At 38.7% G+C, this 22,639-nt stretch overlaps 1 protein-coding gene and 1 pseudogene across 4 annotated transcripts in view; one reads left to right on the top strand and one right to left on the bottom strand.

The window, feature by feature from the left end:
- Positions 1 to 22,639, bottom strand: part of ADAMTS9 (ADAM metallopeptidase with thrombospondin type 1 motif 9) — a 155,127-nt gene that overhangs the window by 85,843 nt on the left and 46,645 nt on the right. For all 4 annotated transcript variants that reach the window (XM_006917490.3, XM_025050793.1, XM_015593743.2 and 1 more), the window contains 8 exons: positions 21,427 to 21,572; positions 13,191 to 13,372; positions 12,963 to 13,099; positions 11,392 to 11,509; positions 11,045 to 11,140; positions 3,642 to 3,808; positions 3,420 to 3,549; positions 2,312 to 2,438 (listed from right to left, as the gene is read on the bottom strand). In XM_006917490.3, the coding sequence (XP_006917552.1) occupies positions 2,312 to 2,438; positions 3,420 to 3,549; positions 3,642 to 3,808; positions 11,045 to 11,140; positions 11,392 to 11,509; positions 12,963 to 13,099; positions 13,191 to 13,372; positions 21,427 to 21,572 (1,103 nt within the window). The remainder of the gene's footprint in view (positions 1 to 2,311; positions 2,439 to 3,419; positions 3,550 to 3,641; positions 3,809 to 11,044; positions 11,141 to 11,391; positions 11,510 to 12,962; positions 13,100 to 13,190; positions 13,373 to 21,426; positions 21,573 to 22,639) is intronic.
- LOC112484510 lies at positions 18,665 to 18,783 on the top strand (annotated as a pseudogene).

The following is a 22,639-nucleotide window of genomic DNA, read 5'->3' as shown; positions in this document are numbered from 1 at the left end:
AAGCAGGTCTCTTAAAGTGTCATTTATTTTTTATGACCATGTTCTATTACTCAGAATGTTTTGCACAAACTTGCCTTCCCTACGATTATAAGTGCATGCTTAGTGTTACAAATGTGCATTTCACAATATCTGCATTTATTATCTCAGACTCTCCCAGCCCAGTCTGATTCAACCGGTGGAGAAATGACAGCTAAGAGGCCCAAGTAAGGTAGGGAATAGGGATGGGCAGAAAACTCCTGGGAGTTTTTCTTTCTACGAAGGAAGAAAAGCTACACAAAATGGGAACAATGAGTATCACTCATTATGACTGAATTAAAAATTAAAACAGTTTTCTCCTAGGGTTTAAGAGGACAGGCTCAAGAGTCAGACCACATTTAAATCCTGCCCCTTCACTAACTAGTTGTGTGACCTTGGGCAATTTGTTTAACTTCTCTCAGCCTCTGTTTTCCTTATTTGTTAATTGTGAATAATAATACTTATGTCATTATGTCGTTTAAGGAATTAATAGGTTATTAGTAAGATAATTAATGGGACATTAATATAATAAGATATTAATAGAATAGTCAGACCACATTTAAATCCTGCCCCTTCACTAACTAGTTGTGTGACCTTGGGCAATTTGTTTAACTTCTCTCAGCCTCTGTTTTCCTTATTTGTTAATTGTGAATAATAATACTTATGTCATTATGTCGTTTAAGGAATTAATAGGTTATTAGTAAGATAATTAATGGGACATTAATATAATAAGATATTAATAGAATAAAATTATATATATATATAAGATAATAAGATAAGAACTATCCTATCAATGTAAAATAATGAATAGGATAATACATAACTTAAAAATAGTTCTTAGTAAATGGTTGACTATTATTACTTGCAGAGTAGTTACCACTATGAATAATACAATTACTATTAATTAATTATTAATTATTAGTGACATAATGACGTTATCAGTGATAATTTGATATAAGGCTATTAGAAAATGTTACCTTTCCTAATTATTGAGGTTGTGCCTCAAGGAATATACCCATCGATTCAATGTTTTCCCCCTAAACTTTAGTGATTAATTCAGTTCAGCATTAGCCATTTTTCTGAAAAGACCTTTCTTTTAACTCTTATTTAACTCAATTGGCTGAAGCAATGGGTTTAGATGGACAAGAATTAATGCTGCCTACTGCCTATTGCCTACTGTCTAAATGTCTGCCTTTTAATGTCTTGGGTTTTTCTTTCTACAATGACTTTTGTCAGTGCTTTTTGAGAAGCTAATGAGCAAGCAGGTCAGTGATACTGGGTAGGGAAGAAGTGTAGAAATGTAGAAAGAGCCAGAACTTTGAAGTCGGAGGCTTCAGATCCAGACCGGCAAAGATGTGGCATTCGTGCCATGTCTTCCCCTCCTATTCCCATGACAGACATTACTAATTGATCACAGTAGTCCTCTTTTTGTCGTATAATCTTGAAAATGCCTTATCATCTTCACTCTAGCATTATAGGCTGGCTGCCAATATCACGTGACAGGATTTTACGTGGTGAAACCTGCAAAATGCTTAAGTATTCACTTTGCTATTTATGAATGGCGAGACCTTGACAAATTCTCATACCTTTATACATTTATAATTTATCTTCTGTAAAAGGGGGATAAAGCATTGACTCATCTTACCTACATTTTACTGATGTGCAGACTATACAATGCAACTTCCAGGCTACTGAATACTCAGATACGACATAGTCAACTTGGCAGGCAAATGGGAAAGCTTTAAAATTCTCCACCCATCCACCATTTCTTTCCTCAGATTTTAGACTTTTTGAAAATACAGAACTATTTGGATATTTAGACATCTGTATATAGATTTTCTTCTGACTCCTATGTCTCTACCTTACTGCATTGCAACTTTCACATGCATGAGTTCTACTGTGGTATATACACTCTGAGCAGATACAAAACATTACAGGCACTTTCAGGAATAAAGCTTCCCCCTTTCTGTTGACTCTCAAACCGAATTTTTGCATAAGATGTGATTCAATTATAATAATACCTACACAGTGAGTTGTGAGGGGCAAATGAGAACTTTTTTGGCAAGTGCCGTACTCTATTAGCTATTTTTAATTCTTAGGAGAGGAGAGAAATTTACAGGGGTGTCTTTGATAACTGGTTTAGAGGGATGAGAAATTAGCTAACACTTCTTTCACAGAAATACAAGGAAGGGGCACTAAAGACCAACATTCCTTCCTTCTGCTCCTCACATTCAGAGACCTCCTACAAGACCCTCACAGCTCAGTAGTAAAGACCATGAAGAAACACTGGCCTTACCTCAAATCACAATCCGTGCCGCAGGGTTCAGTAATAGGTCCTGGCTGGGGCAGCCGATCACATCTTTGATCGGAAACTATAAGCTGATCAGATTCCCTGGTACAAATGGGTTTTCGTTTCCTTTCCCCTATGCAGGAAGGAAAAAAATTATTCAGACAGAGTAACCTATTCCATAAACTATTTAGAACAGGGATTGACAAACATTTCCTGTAAAGGGGTAGATAATAAATATTTTTGATTTTGTGGGCCATATGATCTCTGTTGCAACTACTCAACTCTACCATTACAGGGCAAAAGCAGCTGCTCCTGTAAAAAATTGGTGTGGTCGTGTTCTAATAAAACTTTATTTATAAAAGCAGGCAGTGAATTTGGTCTAGTGGCTGTTATTTGCCTTTCCCTAATTTAGACAAAAGGAAACAAAATAAATGACATATAATATGACTACATGTGAACCTCTTAGAATGAGGAAACCTAAAAGATCCTGAATATCTTGAAAAGCTTAATTTGCTAGCCAAAAGTGACAAGACAGACTCAGAGAACGGAGATTAGAGAATGCATGCAGACAGAAAGTTTTAGAAATTGCATGTATTTGGCTCTTTCTTTAAAAAAAAATTAAAAACACCTCAAAGTGAAATAAGTCAGTCAGAGAAAGAAGAACTGTATGATCTCATTTATATGCAGAATCTAAAAAAGAAACCAAACTCATAGAAACAGAGATCAGATTAGTTGCTGCCAGAGGTAGGGGTGGGGGTTGGGCAAGATGGGTTGAAAATGGTTAAAGCTACAAAATTTTGGTCATAAGATAAATAAGTCCTGGGAATGTAATGTACAGCATGGTGAGTATAGTTAACAATACTATATTGCATATTTGAAAATTCCTGAGAGTAGATCTTAAAAGTTCTTATTACAAAAAAAAAAAATTGTACTTATGTGTGGTGATGGATAATAACTAAACTTATGATGGTAATCATTTTACAATACATCAAATCATTACATTGTACACCTTAAACTTATACAATATTATAATGTCAATTATATCTCAATAAAACTGGGAAAACGAACAAGAAGAATACCTCAAATCTCCCAAATTCAGTCTAAAAGTTCATACCTTGGCAGGGTTTGCTACATGCTTGCCAGGGTCCATGACTGTTCCAGTAAAACTGCTGGGGTTTGTCTTCAATTGGAATATTGAAAGAATAGCGCACATCAGGGTTGTATAATTTCCCCACCGACAACACCTGGGATGTGCAAACAAAATGGAGAGGATGTTTGTAGGTCTGGTAATTCCAAGTGAAAGAAAAGGGTTGTGGGCTCATGGCCAAGATTTTACCTGAAGCAAAAGTTCTTGTTCAATGCGATCTGTGCAATTAATTCTCTCTACTACGTTGTCAGACCCACTGTACTCTATCACGGCATTCCCAATGCGGATCTCCTTTTTGGACATTGTGACAACGAAGTCTCCATTTAGCAAGAATTCACCTTTACTGTTTGATAAAGCTATAGATGAGAAAAGAGAATATTCACTGATTTCTGCCAATGACTCGCTGTTTGAAATATCAAATAACATTTTGATCAGCAGAGAGTCGGACTGTAAAGAGCGTGGACTTTTCAGCCAAATAGGCATGGACTCAAATACCCTTCAAGGTGCCTGTCAAAATTAAGTGAAATATAATATAAGCATCCTAATTGCCTAGGGTTGGTTATACAAGCCCCACAGTTATAAGATTATAGGTGGAAGAAAAAGTGTTATGACTTGAAAATGTGTACAAAATTGGAGCCCAAATATCTCTCTCTATATTAGATGTAGTTGGGCTTATTGAATCTTTGTTATTATTCTTTGTTTGACAGATGTTGAAATCTGAAAATCTATGGCCAATATGATACTCAAATGCCACTTTTTCAGTGAGGCCCATTGTGGTACCCAGCTTCCAGTATGGGCCCAATGATCCTTGCCTCTTGGGATTTACATCCTGCGTCATCTCCTCGCATACCGAATAGCACTGATTGTGTAATCATTAGGACACTGTGGAAATGACAGTGTGACTTCCAAGTCTAGGTCAAAGGCACTGCACTTCTGGCTTTCTTGTCCTTGACTGTCTAGCTGCCATGTTGTAAGGATATCTAAGCAGCCCCATTGAGGGGCCTCTTGCAAACAGCAGTGAAGAACTGAAGTCTTCTGCCAACAGCGTCTGAGTGAGGCACCTGGGAAGCGGATCCACAAGCTCCAGTTAAATTTTCAGTTGTGATCACAGTCCTAACTGAAGTCTTGACTGCCACCTCATGAGACACCTCAAGTCAGAAACACCCAGGTATGCTGCTCCCAAATTCCTGACACACAAACTGGGAGATAGTATATAATTGTTGTTCTCAGCCACTATGTTTTGAGATAATTTGTTAAACGATAAAATATACCAACCCAGACCATTATTCTTAAAACAGCAGCCCCCTTCCCACTGCCAGCACAGATCCCATTTCCCACCTTAGTTTCTCTCCATAGACAGCACTTTATTTATGCTCTCTCTCTCCTAACAAGAATGTAAGCCCTATGAGGGCAAGGATTTGGGGACTGTCCTATTCACTACTATACCGCAGCTGCTGAGAGAGCACTTGGTAGGTGCTCAATAAATACTTTCTTTGGAAGAATGAATGAATCTACTACACATCTTGCAAAAGACAAAACAATCAGTGAAGCTGAAAAAGTAATGTTAGAGAACATTATTGAGTTAAGTGCCGAAATATTGGCCAACAGAGAACTTGACAGAGTTAGCTAAAAACTTAAGGAAAGAAAATTGGCAAGGAAGATGAGATAACAGCTGCTTTGAGAAGGAGTAATATATTTATCAAAGTGTCAGGAAAGAGTATTGAGAAAGTAAATAAAGCCCCAGAAACTTTTTATAAATATGACTCTGTCTCAGAGTTTAGTGTTAAATTCAAATGTTCAGTGAGAAATGTACTGCTCTGCTATCATATGTCTTGACTGGAAAATTTAGGCAAAAATATTTATCAATTGCTTTATTCGCCATTCTAAAAACCTGGGCATGATTGAAATTAAAACAATTTTGTTGAACATAAGAAAAATAAATTTATTTTCATACATTTTGATTAACTTCTCAAGGTCAAATCCCTATTAGATCGTTCCCCCTAGTATTTATTAAAATATTGGTTTTAAATACCACTATTTTTTTCTCCCCAGTAACCCTATTCCTTGAATAATGAATCCTCCTAAGTATTGAGCTGGACATAAAATAGGCACTCAATTAATCAGAACTATTAAACATTTCGGCTCTGAACGAAACACTAGCAGAAGACCTCCTTACCTTTTGTAAATTGTACAGGATTAGCAAATCTCAGAAGGTTGAAATATATTTAGGTGAGGAAAGAAAATGTGGAAATTAACTCATGGATAGCAAACAGGTTTTAACCCAGGTGCCAATGTCAAGAAACTACGCAGAGTAGAAGTCATTGGCAGCATCATGTCTTGGCATCATTTTAATGACATCTGTCTTGGTTGTGGGATGGGGAGTGGCCAAAATGTCTTAAGTATTTGCCAGATTCTAACCTGTCTTTCATTGATGCAGGTAGTGCACTGTCTTTTACCATGTAGGCCAGAAGCCATATGGACGTAGAAGAGGTTTAGAGGATTTAGGGAGAGTAAGTATTGTACCTTTATGTGAAGATTAAAGGGGATGAAGCTCTGAATATTCTTTGTAGCTCAGTGGCAGCAGGGTTCTTATTTTCTTGGACAGGTGAACTTCACAGGGTTCATTCAATTGAACACTGTCCTGATGCAAGGACTACTCTTTTGCAGGATCAGGAATTAATCACATTGAATTCTGTCCCTAATCCAGCACTTTAATTACCAGAATTCCCACCCATGTAAGCCCCATCTTGGCCCTAGGGAAGAATAAGATGCCTTCATTTGAAATAGTGGGGAAGAATGTGGTGATACAGGAAAAGTGCTTTTAGAAAGATTAAAAAAAAAAACCTCTAAAATCTTGGCTGCTTCTTCTTAGCTCAAAATTCTTTCGTAGTCCCTACTACCTACAGAATTTAGTTCAAATTCCTTAGCACAACTTTCCTGTGGCTTTACAAATCTTACACTGACCTACCTATTTGTCCAGCCTCACCATTCATTTCCACTGATAAACCTCCATTTTCAGTTACATATACCCGCGGGTCAGGTCAGCCGTACAGTTTTCCACAGAAAGTAAAGCGAAGTAGTTAAGGGTGTAGGGCCTGAAGTCAGACCAATAAAGATTCCAATGCTTCCCATTTTCTATTTGTGCGATCTTGGGTAAGCTATTTAACCTCTCTAAGCCTCAGTTTCTCCTTCTGTATAATGGATTTCTCATAGGATTGCTAGGAACATTAAACACGATAGTACACATAGCCTTCCGTTCTTGGCAGATCAGAATGCCTTTAAATGGACTCTCTCCTTATCATACCTTTATAGATGCTTAATTTATGGATGAGAAAAGCACAACTTAAATATTAGTAAAATACTTTCCGGGGTCCAAGTGAATTCTCACCACAGAAGTTTGTCTCCAAAGCCTGTTAATCACTAATGTATTCCAAGAAAGAAGTAAAGAATTGCTTGTTAAATGAGCAAATGAATTCATGCATTCTTTCTCTTATGTACAAGTAGAAACCAAATACGTTTAGCTATGGATTTTTAAAAAAACTTAAATTATTTGTTTTGCTAGACTGTATGAGCCCCTTTAATAAAGCAACCATCTAAAATTGCACTTTTATAAGGCTAAGAAATGTCTCAGCCCATAGTAGGTGCTGAGGATGGTGAAAAAAGGACTGATTGCTTGAACTGACATTCATGACAAGGAGAACAGAGTGCTTTCGGACACATAACTGTTTCTTTGTCAGTGTAAACCTGTGACAACTTCATCTCCCCTGCAGCTCCTGCTGTGTGAGACTCACCAGCCATGCAAGATGCAGGAATTTCAGTGGGTCACTGATTGGAGATGAGGTTGTTTCCATGGCACCTCAGGCATCCTGAGGCTGCCTCCTAATGTGAGCCACCTACACAGTGATGGCAGGATATACTGCCAATGAAATCACCTAGTTCTTTCAAAGCGAAGTTGCCTGCTAGCTACCCAACTGATGTTTCACCCAAAGGGAGAAAATGAGATGTCGCAAGGCCAGTTCTGTAAATTAAGCGATTAGTTTTGCTGTATTCAAAGAGCAATCGTTTATTCTAGGTGAATTCTGGGGCTCCTTTCCAATGTCTCCAGGCTTCCTTTCATGCTTATGCTGCCTTGACCATTTCACCCTTCACTGCATGCTCCTTATCCCAGAAGACAGTAGGGAATGAGATAGGAATCATCAGGTGAAATAAAGTTCCTGCTTTATCTTGAACTGAATTGATTCCTGTCTTCTCATTGCCACAACTAATCGAGGGCTAAGTGTACTGGAGACAAAAAAAGTATCACAGAAATGGCTCCTTTTTCTCCTAAAGAAATACAAACATGGTGGCTCTAGGAGCAGCTTGGCTTTAACCCAACAGGAGGGAGGGGTCTATGTGAAAGGACGACCTTTGACAGGGAGCCTTTCTGCTTCGGTACCTTGTGAAACAAATAGTTTCCTGAAAACAACAGTCTACTGCCCAACCTCCCACTAATGCGATTAGGGGAGCTAATTTCCTGGGTTGGTTTCCCCCCCATTTCACCCATCAGAGCTGGCCCTGGAAACTGCTCCCTCACCGAAACATGCGGAAAGAGTATGGCTTGGCTGACCTTTAAAAAAATATGAGAAATAAGGATGAAGATTGCTTAGCATGGAACAGCTGGCACTGGACTCGAGCAAAACTCAACTGTGGGATTTTAAACCTTCTTAGAGTATTTACCGCACCTTCCGTTAAGCCAGGAGTAAACATTTACACATGCCAGATCTGATGACATCGTATTCATCCTAACTTGTTAAGAAACCACTGCAGGGTTCAAAGGCTCTGAGGTCTCGACTTTCACACTCAGTGAACTGTGACTTGCCATCTACGCTTGCGCACTTTTGCGCACCAGAGAGACGTTCCTTTGCCAACAGGTGACTTTACCATAATATTCCACTATAGCCATGACTGTCTCAGACTGCTTGCCCCAGATGACAAATCTTTAATTTTGCTTTCACTCTTCAGAAGGAGATGAATAAACTTCCAGTGAAGAATAAAAGGTTATCGGGAGGCCCTCCTCAGTTCAGGCGCATGACCTGCTGATGAAGTTGAATTGAATCGAGGCCACTACTTGGAAGGAGATTATTTTTCCGAGAAGGAGAAGAATACAGGAGAATCCTCTCCCTTTCCAGGAGAAGAAAGGAGCAGGTCAGCATGGCTTTTAGCTCTCAGGAAATTAATTCATAAAGGAAGTTGTATGCAATGCTGCTGGATTTAATTAGGAAGTAGTAAGGCCACAGCAGTCACATGCTCAAATTTATAACCCAGTGCATGAAGAAAAATGCTTGACCCATTTTACACGATGGTGGAATGAGAAATGTGGGATTGCCAAAAACCAATTTGAAAAGAGTCCTCAAGAACTTTGTTAACTGGTCTTATAAAGTTACCACTCATTTAGATATCTGGGATGTGGAAAGCTGATTCAGACACTGAGTAAATGATTCCAAGTAAGACTATGATCTTTTAAAAAAGAAACGATTCTGTCTATTTCCGTAATAACCCCATCCCCCATTGAGCACATAGTAGGTACTCAGTAAAGGCAGTATGAGCAATGGTTGTTCAACAATTCAGCATATACCTAGCATCATGTGTAGGCTTTACAAGAGGAGCTAAAGATATAAAGATAGAGTATCCGACCTTAAAACACGAGTGGTCATATGAAAAAATAACAAACAAGTGGTTTTGTCTCAATTAATGGCAACTTCATCCTTTCAGTCGCTCAGGTCAAAACCTTGGCGTCACCCTCTCTTTCTCTCACATATGATATTTAATCCATCGACAAATCATGATGCCTCCACCTTCAAAAGATATCCAGAATTTTACCACGCTCCACACTTCCACGGCTCCCACGTAGGGTCAAACCACCAGCATCTCTCGCATGGATTATTGTAATAAATTCCTAACCAGTCTTCTTGTTTCTACCCTGTACCCTTCCCCCACCATCTATTCTCAACATAAAGCTACAGCACTCCTTTGAAAATATAAATATGATTATATGTTATTCTTCGGCTTAAAATCTCTACTAGCTCCCCATGTCTCTTAGAGTATAATCCTTTCAGTGGTTATATGGCCCTTTCAGATCTAGTCCTGATACCTGTTTAACCATCTAGGACTCTCTTCTGTGCTTACTCAGATCCAGCCATCCTGGCCTCCCTCTATTCTTAGAACAATCTAGACCTGCTCCTCCTTCAAGGATTTTGCACTGGCTATTCCCTCTGCCTGAAATGCTTTCCACCCAGGTATCTTGTTATCTCTTGCAACATTTCAAACATTTCAACTCCTCTGTTCCCACCTCCTCCCTCAAAATCTCAATTTCCCGTATGTGGCTGTATTTTCTAATAGCACTTATCATCGTCTAACGGTATATAGACTGCTGGTTTATAAAGTTATTGTCTATCGACTGACACTAAAAAGTAAGTACCCAGAAAACAGATTTTTATTTTTTTTGTTCTCTTATTCGTTATGCTCAGAACAGTGCCTGTAGTAAATAAACGGTTGATTGATGAATTATGATACGCTGCAGAAAATGCTATAACAGAGTCAAAAGATTATATTATACTTGATTATACTTGATTATACTTGATTAGCATGCTTAACTAAAAGATCATTGTCTACTTTATGAAGGATTTCATGCAGACATTCCAAGATACACAGATTCTAATTTGATTCAATGAATCCTCATTTACCAGCTCAATATGTCCAAATGTTTGGAGTAAGTCTCTATAGAGGTTATATTAAGATGGATAAATAGAGTTCCTGTCTGGATAATATGAGAGAAAGTACATTAGTACATTCATTTCTCTTAAAAGTTGACTGCCTAGCAAGACTGCCCTGATTTCCTCTAGATCTGAGTGCAAGTTGTGCTGCTTTTCATGGCTAGAAGGAGTCTGGTTATACAAGGTGACCAGCTGAATCCCTTTCAGTCATGATCCCATTCCCCATGTTGTTGGTGTGTTGTGGTTTAAATGTAAGGAACAGACATGAATTAATCATATGCCTGAGCATGTTGAGAGAAGGATGAAGATCTATAGAATAACAAGGTGGGCCATTCTAGTAATGACATGAGAAAAACATTGCTACTATAGAACTTTTTTGAATGATCAGGCGTAATGAAATATTGAATAAGTCCACCAGTTGTCGGCTATTGGTTAGAGTCAATAACATAAAAATTAAGTCAAGTAATACCTCTAATAAAACATTTTCAAGTCATTTATCCACAGGACAGATTTTTAAAAACAGACTCAAAGAGCAATGATTTTATGCTAAACTTACAAGGCAAGCACTTCCAAAATTTGATTTAAGGGCTTTCTATTTTCTAAGACCCAGAGTAAATCCCTCAATATTGACTAGTATAACTACATGACTCTTAAATCAGTACTCTGAGGGTATAGATATGAGGGAGAAATAAAATGATGAATTTCGAGATCAACTTCTTTTATGAAAATACATGACATTTGAAAGCTTCTCATGTGCAATAGAGGAAGGATGTAGTTGGTATCTGCCAACTACTCCAGAGAACCAGAACACCTGCATATGGCAGGGGGCACCCATCTCACCTAAGTAGTTGTCATCCTCTGATTTCCCTGAGAAACTGTGCTGCCGCACATCGATACTGGTAGCACCAGCTGGAATTCGGACCACAGTATTGTAACCTGAAAAAATTTAGCAGAAATTCAGCATTCTGTAGCATGGTTCATGTTCTCTAAGCATGGAATAAAATGTGGGCAACAAAGAAATATAATATGACTATCACTGTTAGGTGCCTTTTGGCCAGATGGGTAATGTACTTTTAACAAGACTGATTTTACGCTTGACATGATTACTTTTTACATGTTATATACGGTGAACAATTTTTAAACTTTGACCATTTTCTTTCCCATGCTTCTAAGGGACAGATTCTTACCATAATGTACTGTATTAAATGTTCCTGCCACTGTTTTGCACGAAGAATTATCACCACCGCAAACCCCACATTTATCTCTTCGGGCTTTTGAGTTTAAAACATGATCACATCCAGCTTGCTTTTAAAAAGAAAACATTTGAAATAAATGATAAGTATTATAGAGATTATAAAATGGAAAGTAATGTGTTTCTTTGCATGATGTGCATTCAAAATTACAAGAAAGTTAAGTCTCTAAACTTGCAAGGGTTGAGAACTCAAACTTGCCATAGAAAATCTGGTCTGTGGACTAGCAGCCATAGGCATCCCTGATGCTGTCAGAAATGCAGATTCTCAATCTCCCTCCCCAGATCTGCTGAATAGAGTAGATTATCTGGCATGTTAACCAGCTCCTTAGGTGCTACATCTACAAAAATTAAAGTTTGAGAAGCACTGGTCTACAAATAAGTGGAGTAAATGAAAAAAATCGCTCAGGACTGGGAAGAAAAAGGAGCAGTGAGGACTGTATCCAATTAACGAGCTCACATCCCATCTTAAGTGAGCAGCCATTGTCCACTTCAGGCTCCTGCCACCGTGTAGTAGCAGGAGTCCAGGACTAACACTTCCCAATTTTTCAAGAGAAGTTGGAAAATTTGATTTGATGCCAAATCCTCTATGTTTAAATAATGACTATGAATGGAGGGCAAAGCACGGCTACAGAATACTAGTTTGAATCTTTAGACTCCAAAAAGTCTCCTGAATTTCTTCACATCTTAATGAAATGCAGCTATTTAGACTGAGGTCTCCGAAAGACACCAGCAACAACAAGAAGCCCAGGAGGACAGATTTCACATTCTTGTCAATTTGTTGAACTAGTCTTTGAAGAGAAACTTAATGTGTTGCATTAAAATGGACTGACAAGACAATTTGCACTGTTAGCTGTTGAGTCGGGAAGTGAGTGAAGCTCGTAGGGGCTCTTTCAACCAAATCCTAATTAAGAACTCCAATTTGCCTCGAACATGCAAGGAACAAATATATCATCTCATAGCCTTGCTGTTGCGCTAGGAATGATTTCTGACTGGTGAGAACAGTGAAATGGTATAAAGCCCTTGAGAAATCCCTTCTCTGATACTTTACCGTCAGCCAGATTGATTTCCCCTTTCAAAGTAAGTAACAGGTATGTCTCAGGTAGAAGCTATCCTGCTTAAAATCGGTAAGATACTTCTGAGTGAGGCCAGCTCTTCCCGATGACATCTTTCTGGAGCAGAGCTATTCGATCTAGAAGTTGCTATCAGGGAGTATTTGGGTTTAACCCTAAGCACTGAGGTTACAGTAAAGGAATGTGTGTGAAAATTATTACATTTTCACGGGGAGGTTTGGTGCAGGCCCACAGAGAGGCTGAGAATATAAAGAAAAACCCAGAGCAGTGGTTCACAACCTTTGGCGTGCATCAGAATCAGGTGATGCTGACGCTGCTCTGGGGACTCCACTTTGAGAACCACTTCCCTGGAGATATTAGCAGCTGTTCCTCAGCCAAGAAAGCCATGACAGCTTAGCAAGACAACAGAGTGATGAAAACACCATCTGGGACTTACCCGGCAAAGGCCTTGGACACAGATGTCGCTGGTATCCTGGCCACAAGGAGTCCCATCTATCACTCTGTCTCGGAGCTGATAGTAGGCTGTGCTCCCTACAACCCTGCAGAACAACTTGCACCGGTCCTTCATCAAAACTAGGGAGGAAAAATACAATGCGGTGTGACTTTTGTGCCTGAACACCACACCAGCCTGCCAACCGTGGGCACTACCCCCGGATACACTTACTTCCACTGTACTTAGGGACCCATCGCACGTTTGGAAGGAGACCGTTGATGTTAAAATGCTTCCCATCAAAGTGAGCACACTGTTCCTCTCGGAAGTCTCGTTTCTGCTTGAAACATGGCTCTGTGTTGCAGGATTTAAATTTCATTCTACGTCCCACACAGTACTTTCCACCATTTTTTGGCCTGAAAAAAGGTAAAGGAAAAAATACACATACACCGTATTATAAAGTATTTCTCCCCACATTGCTCTCTTATGTGCGGCTTCCTGCCTTCAAGGGAAGCAAATTTGAAGTGCCTGGTGACTGAGAAAAGGACAAGGGCTCTGAAATTTGGGTTTGCACTCTGCCTTGATGTGCGGCTTCCTGCCTTCAAGGGAAGCAAATTTGAGGTGCCTGGTGACTGAGAAAAGGACAAGGGTTTGCACTCTGCCTTGGACACCATTAAGTGTATAACCTTGAGCAAGTAAGTCACTTAACCTCCTTGAGTCTCATTCCTTCTCATCTCTAAAATGGCAAGGTGCTACTTTGATAAGGCTGTTTTGAGGATAAAATGTTAGAGCATGTAACTCGAAGTATGAAACACAAAGCTGGAATCTATTAGGACATTTTCTTCCACTTTCTCCTAAACATTCGCAGTCCTCCAATTTTAAAAATGCAGAAGGCGAAAGGGACAGATGAGTAGTGAGAATGCTCCTTGCCTACCTTTCCCACCATGATATTTTCATGAGAAACCATCCTAAACCTTTGCCATTCCACTTTGATTCGTTCTCTCCCTCCTCGCTTCCCTCGAATACCATTGCTTTTGTTTGTTTTGCTTTACAAACAAGATAGAATAAAGGGAATATTCCTGTATTTTGACTAAGTTAATAAGAGAAGCAAGAGAGAGCGTATTGGTTTCATTAACTTTTGTGTGACAACAGTATGCCTTGCAAAGCATCACAGTGCAAATTTAATCTCTGCATGCAACCCGTACATGTATTTTCCAGATGTGTCCCAGAGAGTAAATTATACAACACATCTCCCAGCAGTCAACAGCTTGCCAAATTCATCATGGAAACTGGAAGATCACAGAATCATAGGAAGTCTGGCTCACCCACTCAGGGCTAGAGCAGCTCAGATTTCACTGCTACCCTAGGACACCTCTCAAACCTTTCCATCTTTCTTCTCCAGAATGAATCTTTCAGGATAATCTGGACCATAAGAAATGATTTTTGTTTTGTTCTCTTAAACCAGGCCTTGAGGGAAACGGAAAATGTATCCAAGCCCATACAATACAGGAGAGGCAGCCTAGCAGAGCTGGTAAGAGTTAGACCTGTGTTCTAGTCTTGGCCTTATTCTCACTGTGTGACCTTTGACAGAGTTCTTAGTCTCCCTGCATTTCAGTTTTCTCCTCTAAAATAAGTGCACTCAGTAGATGCCGGAAATGTTAACTACTATGATATTATATGTGAGCACTCCCAATCTAATCTGCTCTAATTCAGCAGTTCGTTTGAGTACCAAATCTGAGCTACAACACAGTCTGCATTGTGAGGCAAGACTCAGTGCTTGTGCAGAGTGCCCAAGTCTAGGGAGGGCTATGTGGCGTGATAGTTGTAAATGTGTTCCCTTGATCAAAGATTTGTAGAGTAAGGTAAGAGCATAGGCTTTGCGGTTACAAACTGGACACTTTCGTTTAAGCTCCCTGGCCTCTCTGAGCTCTGCCCTATATATGTAAAGCAGAGATGATATTGCGCCCCTAAAGGGTTTATTATGAATCCGAGAAGCTTAGCAAGGATACTGGTAAATAAATATTTACTGTTATTTATTATGAAGAAGACTGCATCTTGGGGTGGCACATAAACACAGCAGCATCTATGTCTGATTGTTTCCCCATTAAATACAATTAAGCCCAAAAGTTTTATATCTGCACTGTGCATTTGACTAGCCAAAACTCACTCGTGCTTACCCAAGAGAAAGGCTGAGGTACTTTTATATCAAGAAACAGGAGGTTCAGAGAAGTATTTTGCCCAAGGTCACACAACTAATAAAAGAACAGAGACAGAACTGGAATTCAAGTTTTCCAGATTTTTTCTCTGTGTTCGTTCTGCTACACAATTCAGGAACTATTATTCCGGAATCATCATCATCATCATCTTCTTCTTCTTCTTCTGACTCTTCTTCTTCTTTTTTCTTTCTTTTTTTTCTTTTTTTTTCTTTTCTTTTGATGGCATTTAGAGATACAGCCTTGGTTTCCTGGATACCAAGCTCTTCTCTCAGCATCAAGGCACCCCAGTCTTATGCATAAAATATTGGGTTACACATGAATAATAGATCACGCCCATATAGCTGTTTGGGCAAATTTTAAATGTGCTCCAGGGAAGACCCCCCCTTGATTTTTTCCTCAAATTGAAATGATCTTTGTGAGTCTTCTTTTTAAATGTCCCAACTATGGTGGATTGATAATTTATTTGTTGCCTAAAAGTAATTCATATTTCTTTCTCCTTGACAATAAAATTTTTTAAAAGCTGATTTTTTTCTTTAGGTTCTGTTACATACATAATGACTCTTAGCTGACTCTTATAATTGATCAAATACAGTAGTTCTTTGGGCTGCAAATAGTTAATAGTTGTAGGTGGCTTCCCTTCAAATGGCAACTCTTTCCACCTTGGCTTGCTTTGACCACTATCAAATGGCAAGTAGCATTTGCGATTTATTTTTACAAATTACATTTTTTTTATAAACAACACATAGAAAGCACTCTATGTGAGAGGTCATATGGCTGAGGGTTAAAGAGATGGACCCTGGAAAGAGAAGGTTTGAATCCCAGCCCTGCCACTTAATAACAATGCCATCTTCGGCAAGTCGCTTCATCTCTCTAAGCCTGTTTCCCTATCTGTAAAAGGGAAATGATGTTGATGTCTACTTCATAAGGCTGAGTCTTAACTGGGTTAATACATCAAAGTACTTGAACGAAGCCTGCCACACAGTAAACGTTTAGCTATTACGAGGGTCTGCAAACTATAGCTCGTGGACCAAAATTTGGCCTACTGCCTGCTTTTACATGGCTGGCGAGAAATGAATGTTTCTCATATTTTAAAATAATTAGGAAAAAAAATTTTAATTTAAGATACATAAGAATTATATGAAATTCAAATTTCAGTGTTCATAAATAAAGTTTTAATAGAACCTAGCCACACCCACTCTTTACATATTGGCTACGTATGTTTCTTATTATATCAGCAAGGTTGAATAGTTGGGACAGAGATCCTATGATCCTTGAAGCCTAAAACACTTATGAAATATTTTACAGGAAAAATACTCCTTTATGGAAAAGTTTGCTGACCCCTGAGCTATTCTTGTGACTGTACGTAGCCATGCTGTAGTGACATTCTTGTTTCTGAACCTTTGTTTGAACTGGGCTCAGAAATGTTAAGTAACCTGGCAAGGTTACATGCCAATTAAGAGATGCGCTGGCTGACACTAACCCAGGTCTCTGTGACCCTAAGCTCATGATCTGGCCTCTCTCCCATGTTGCCTCTCTTGAAATAGGCCTCTTTCATATCAAAACTCATTCTATGACCTTATTTGCTTTTTATATAAAGGCAGACTATATTTGGTTAATAAACATTAATTTGCCGTTTTGAAATATATAACTTATCTTAAATCCTACACAAGGTGATCTCTGCCTGATTTGCATGTACTGTGTAATGAGGAAGGCTTTAGTCAACTTAACTTACCTTTCAGCATGGAAAAAATTCATTTTATAATTTAGTAATTTAGCTGGGTAGGCTAAATTTTTTCCATGTAGGAAAATACTGAAAATTATAGGAAATGCAACTTTAAAAATTATTAACCACATTTTCCAACTATTAAGATCCTTTTAAAATACTGCATGTCAAATAAGAATGGAAAGGATTTAAGGAAATTACTAGATTAATCACTGTGAGAGTAACTATATTCAGCACAGCTAACCTGAATCTTTCTTTCAAGCACATATTATACAACCATGCCCATTCACACACACACACAAAAAATCTGCGATGCTGCATGGCCAACGGTGAAGGCATTTTTGCGAAGATCATCACAGGTGCATTATACCCTCAAGGAAAGCGAACTTTTAGACTGCAAATAGGTTTAAACAGTATGAACTTCTATGTTTACATACAATGAGGTAGGGCAGGCAGTTTAGAGTTAACATAAGGAAGAAATTTCTAATGATACAATAGGTAGCCCCAGAAGGTAGTATATTTCCTAAGATTGGTGGGGGCCTAGTGGCCAACTGCAGAGGGTGCTGAAAGGCTATTCAGGGATTCGATGGGATGGGCCAGGGAGCGGTACTAGCAACCATTAATGATCCTGCCACATGGGGCTGTCTATGGGACTGGATATTAATTCATCAGTTAATGACTCTCCCCCAGTAGCCAACTCTTGACATTTCAAAATAAGTTCATCCAACCTAGTGCCTCAAAAAAACAAACAAAAACCAAACCAAACCAAAACAAAACAAAACAAAAAAACAGAAAAACACCTTTGCTGCAATGCTTTACAGCCAAATGAGAGATTAGCTTTCTTCGATGAAAAAGACATATGTCTACTTTCTCTTATGTAACATTTTATAAGCAGTTGCTATGGTGAAAGCCTAAATGTGAAATGTCCAGTTCACAGTCTTGTTTTTTCTCAAACTTAGGAGTTTATTATTATTTTTAAAAATTTAACCTACCTCCTAATTTCAAAGATAAATAGAAGCACTAGAAGAGAGAAATACTTTGCCTTTTCTAAAGAACTGGCTTGATCTTTTTTTTATTTTGATAGACCATAACAATTCTATAAACCATTTTGTTCCAGCCACCAGCATGCTAAGGGCCAAATTTAGAGCGCAAAATAACAAGTACAGGGCCCACCGGCCTGATAATGCACCTTCTAATTCCAACACTGGTCATGTTGTGGTACTCTAAGTTATAATTTGGTGGTTCTAATTTAAAACTTTACTCTATGATATATTTCTTATAGATCAGGTTACCATATAATTAATTGTCCCATCCAGGAAACTTTGAAAATGAAAACGGGAGCTATTAAACTTCTTCAGGATGAGAGATATAAACTGGGACTATCCTTACAAACCAGAATATGGGCTCATCTTTTTTTGACCAAAATTAGAAAGCATATGGTTGTACATAGCTTGCTCATTGGGTACAGTATAATCCCATGTACATGGCAAGGCTACTTTTCTTTTTTAGCTTTTATGCTTTCCAGGGGGGAAAAAAAACCCTAAAAATACAGCATAAAGTATCTGGATGTTAAATAAATACTTCTTTTTTTCTTTTTAATTAATTATTTTTTAATGGCGACATTGGTTAACGAAATCCAATGAGTTTCAGCTATACATTTTAACAGTAATAAATACATTCCCGAATCTAATGAGTAATGCGAGGGGAAAAAAAAAAGCAATCCAGTGTTCTTAAGAGAGACAGCCCTGGATTCTAAGAATGAAGCTCTAGTCTACGGCCATGCTACCCTGAACAAGCCGGATCCCGTCTGATCTTGGAAGCTAAGCAGGGTCAGGCCTGGCTAGTACCTGGATGGGAGACCACCTAAGAAGACCAGGTGCTGTAGGCGTAAAAAATAAAAAAAATAAGGGATTGTAAACTGACAAGGTGCTTGCAATCTGTGAGGTCAACCAAGGGTTGCCTCGCCTAAAACAAAACAAAAAAAAAATAGAGCTCTACATTAAACTCTAAGGGCTCCTCAAACCCAGAAGAGGCATGTTGCCAGTGAGAGGGGGCCTACTCCCCTTAAACTCTTTAAGAATCAAGACAGCAACCACTTCCACGTTCTACATAATAAACCATCTGCTCTGTGAATTTCTCTCAACAAGCTTTTAAACAGAGATTTGGATCTGATTTTCCCCTTTTTGTGTCCCTTTCTCTTGTCAAACTGACTTCCCCAGTGCCACGGTAAACTCGGTTTTCAGAGGAAGATTCCTTTGTAAATTCACAGGGACATCCCAAACAGCAAATAACCTAGAGGAGTTTTAATGAATGATGCCAGTCCAGAGAGTCACCTAGGTGGACTGTATTATTTTAAAACCTCCCACAGCAAACAGCAAGGACAAGGACCTCTAACTGAAGTCTTTAATGATTGGTTCCTAACTTCTGACTGAGAGGATCTTCACTTCACTTTGAAGCTCAAGATCCTTTCCCGCTGAGATCTTTACAGGGGGTGATTTTCTTTGTCTGGCCCATTGCAATTACAGAGTGATTTATCTCTCTCCACTTTCCACATTACTTCTAGAATTGTTCTAAGACTTAAAACGATGACAACAAAAAAAAACAACAAAACCACCCAACACTTCTTTTATATAAAATATTCTTGAGCCAAAATTTCAAAAGCGCTATTTGCAATATCCATATCCTCATGATAATATAGCTTACTATAATAATAATATTTAGGCTCAACGTAACCACTCAATAGTTTTTAATTTTTAAAAAGTTCATATTTGCTGTTAGCTTAAAATGTTTTATTTTAAAGCTTCAACAAGACAAATAGCTAGTAGGATATAATTGATTTTAAAAAGCAAGGTGCAAAACTATATATACTGTGATCCCTATTTTGTTTGATACTTATTTTATATAATAGATATAACATCTATAATCTTTTTTAAAAGTTTGAAAGAATATACATCAAATTATTTTTCAGCAGTTATTTTTCGTGGGGAGTAACTGAGGGTTAGAAATAACAATGATAAGAATTTTTATGTCATATACTTTTGTGTCTGAATTTTAAAAAACATGTACTATATACTATTATTTAAAAAAATGAATACTAAATATAGGCTCTATGAAAAATGAATGTTTATTAACTTATATACATAACGATAGTGTTAGTTTTATGAATCAGAATCTATATCTTATAGCTCCTTAGTTGTCTTCTGTAGAGATTAATAACATGTGGAAGTGAACTAAATGTTGGACTGTGAACAAAAATGTATCAAAATAAATTGATCATATCTGTGATTTGTACTGCAGAGTAATTATTTAGACCAGGTCTTGCAACAGTGACCTATAACTATGTTCTTTTTGGTTCACACAACTCAGCTTTTTCTTATAAAAAATTTGGAAGTTTTGTCAATAGTAGGCCTTTTTCCTGCCTGTGAACAATCACCTAGATCTGAGCAGCACCCTGCACTTGGTCTCTCCACTGCTCTCCAATACCATCCTATTGTATTGTACCAGCCTACTCTGCTACTTTCCCTGCTTGCTTCCCTCTACAATTCAGTCTGCTATTCTTAATGTATGCTGTTTAAAATAAGAGTTCTGCTGGGTGAAATTATTTTACATAATCTCAAAGCAGCTGGTTCTTAAAAACGGTTGTTGGTTTATACATCTAAAAACTATCCCTGATCTGTGAAGATTTCTTGGAGTCTCCAGCATATATAGGTTCAGTAGCAATAATATCATATATTATTTTCAATTTCTTTAAACTTTATACATCTTGTATCCATACAAAATGAGATGTCATTCCTCATAATGAAGATAGCAATTTTTCAAACCTACTTGTAAACAGTCTCCCCAGCAAACACATGTCTACCATGATAGATACTGGGGAAAAAAAAAAAAACCCAGACTTTATTTGAACATGCAAATCCTAACAACGTTAGCCTGGTCACATAATGAGAATTATCCTGAAGAGCAGGACACTCCCAATCTGCAAACTTTCAGGTTGTGGAATAGGGACCTCGGGTGTCTCAGCTACAGAACAATTAGATTGATTCAAAGGTAATTCCTGACGGTTCCAGGTCCCTTGGGATCTGCTAATGCTGCTTGGGGGAGGCAGTGTGTCTGTGGCTCCTTTTCAGCATTTCAGGAGCTAACTGGAAAGAGTACATTTATCTATGCTCTGGATGGAAATGTCCAATTTCTTTACTTTCTTGTGAAAAATCTGTTACCTTTATCCCAAGCTCTAAGGGGCAGTGAGATATGCCTGACTGTCAAAATTGTTAAACAGGCCAATCAACACAGAAGCATCTACCGTTTGGTAGACAAAACTTTTAATAATAAAGGGTCATGGGAGAAAAATAATAATACAGAGGGGCCGTGCCCAGGGATAGAGTTTGGATACCTTTGGTCTAGGTATCCCTGGAAGTCCACCCAATCTCTTAATCTGGAAAGAGCTCTTCATCTGCCTCCAGCTAAATTATTCCCTCTAGGCATTTTCACTCCTACTACCACAATAATAATAGTGATGAGTTCTAGGACTTACTCTGGTCTGTTGCACTCTCGAATAGCAGTTTTGATGCCCCCTCCGCATGTTCTTGAGCAGGTTCCAAAGTGGGTCCAGCTCCCCCAGGATCCATCAGTCACGGGGGCCTCCATTTCTTTGGGAACACAAAATCCAAACTTGCAGTGCTGTATTTAATAAGGGGAACAATGAGGGAGAGCTCGGTGCATGAGACATTGTAGGCCCACCGTTCTTTTAAATACATCATACTTTAATTGTTTTCCTTGTGCTGGTGTGAAATGCTGCAATTTCATCATCCATGTGAATGGCTGAAACTGTAGGGATTGTAATCTCATACTTATTGACCATAGGCTGTTAAGGAACTTACAACTTGCTTGAATAAAACTGGCCAATGAGTGGTTGACTCCAGGCTGTCAGGGTAACTCCAATGGCCAGCCTCGAGGTGCTCAATTAGTTTACTTAGAGAAATGAGAAGTGAAAATGGGCAGACTGGTTATAGACAGGGCCAAAATGAGTTACTGCATTTGCATAGCAAATCTCTACTAACTAGGCCCAGAGATGTGGCAAGCCTGTTAAAATATAATGCTTTATTGCTTCCCATGGATTTGAAAACCCAGTTTTAATTAAACAGGAAAGAAAAAACCTTGTTACATGATTCCTATAAACTCATTCCACCAAGGCACACAGGATGACACTAAAGCAAAATGGACATATTACAGAAAGCCCTAAACTTTATTGCTTTTTTATTACTAATGGTTTCACATTCTCCAACCTGGATCTCCAACCTGGAGCAGGAAGAAGGCCATGATGTTTAAAACAAAACAAAAAATAAAAGTCCTCAGCAGGACAAGAGAGTCAAGAAGCCCCTTTCAACCCTCTGCCATTGATGGGGTATGAGGCCCTTACACAAAGCTGAGGTCACTGAGCAGTGGACAAAGGAAGAGTGGCAGCAGCGGCGGCAGGAGGGTGACGCCCCGCGGCTCACTCAGATCTCTGAAGCAGAGCTAGTGGCTCTGCTGTGATTTATCCGCAGGGAGAACACAGACGAAGAGGCAGAGGGCCACAAAGGCCAGGGGGTGGGGCTATATTCAGGGAAAGTGGACAAATAAGGGGCAGGTGGTAAAGGTCCCAGTATAAACAGGCTGGCTTTGTAAACAATTATTTAGAGAGTGCAATTAAGCTTTCTCTATTCTGCTGTACCTTCTTCCTTGTAATTATCCCCTTAGAGTATCTG

The sequence above is a fragment of the Pteropus alecto genome, unplaced genomic scaffold, assembly GCF_000325575.1.
Source record: "Pteropus alecto unplaced genomic scaffold, ASM32557v1 scaffold75, whole genome shotgun sequence".
Taxonomy (NCBI): Eukaryota; Metazoa; Chordata; class Mammalia; order Chiroptera; family Pteropodidae; genus Pteropus; species Pteropus alecto.
This window is presented reverse-complemented; position numbering and strand designations above follow the sequence as displayed.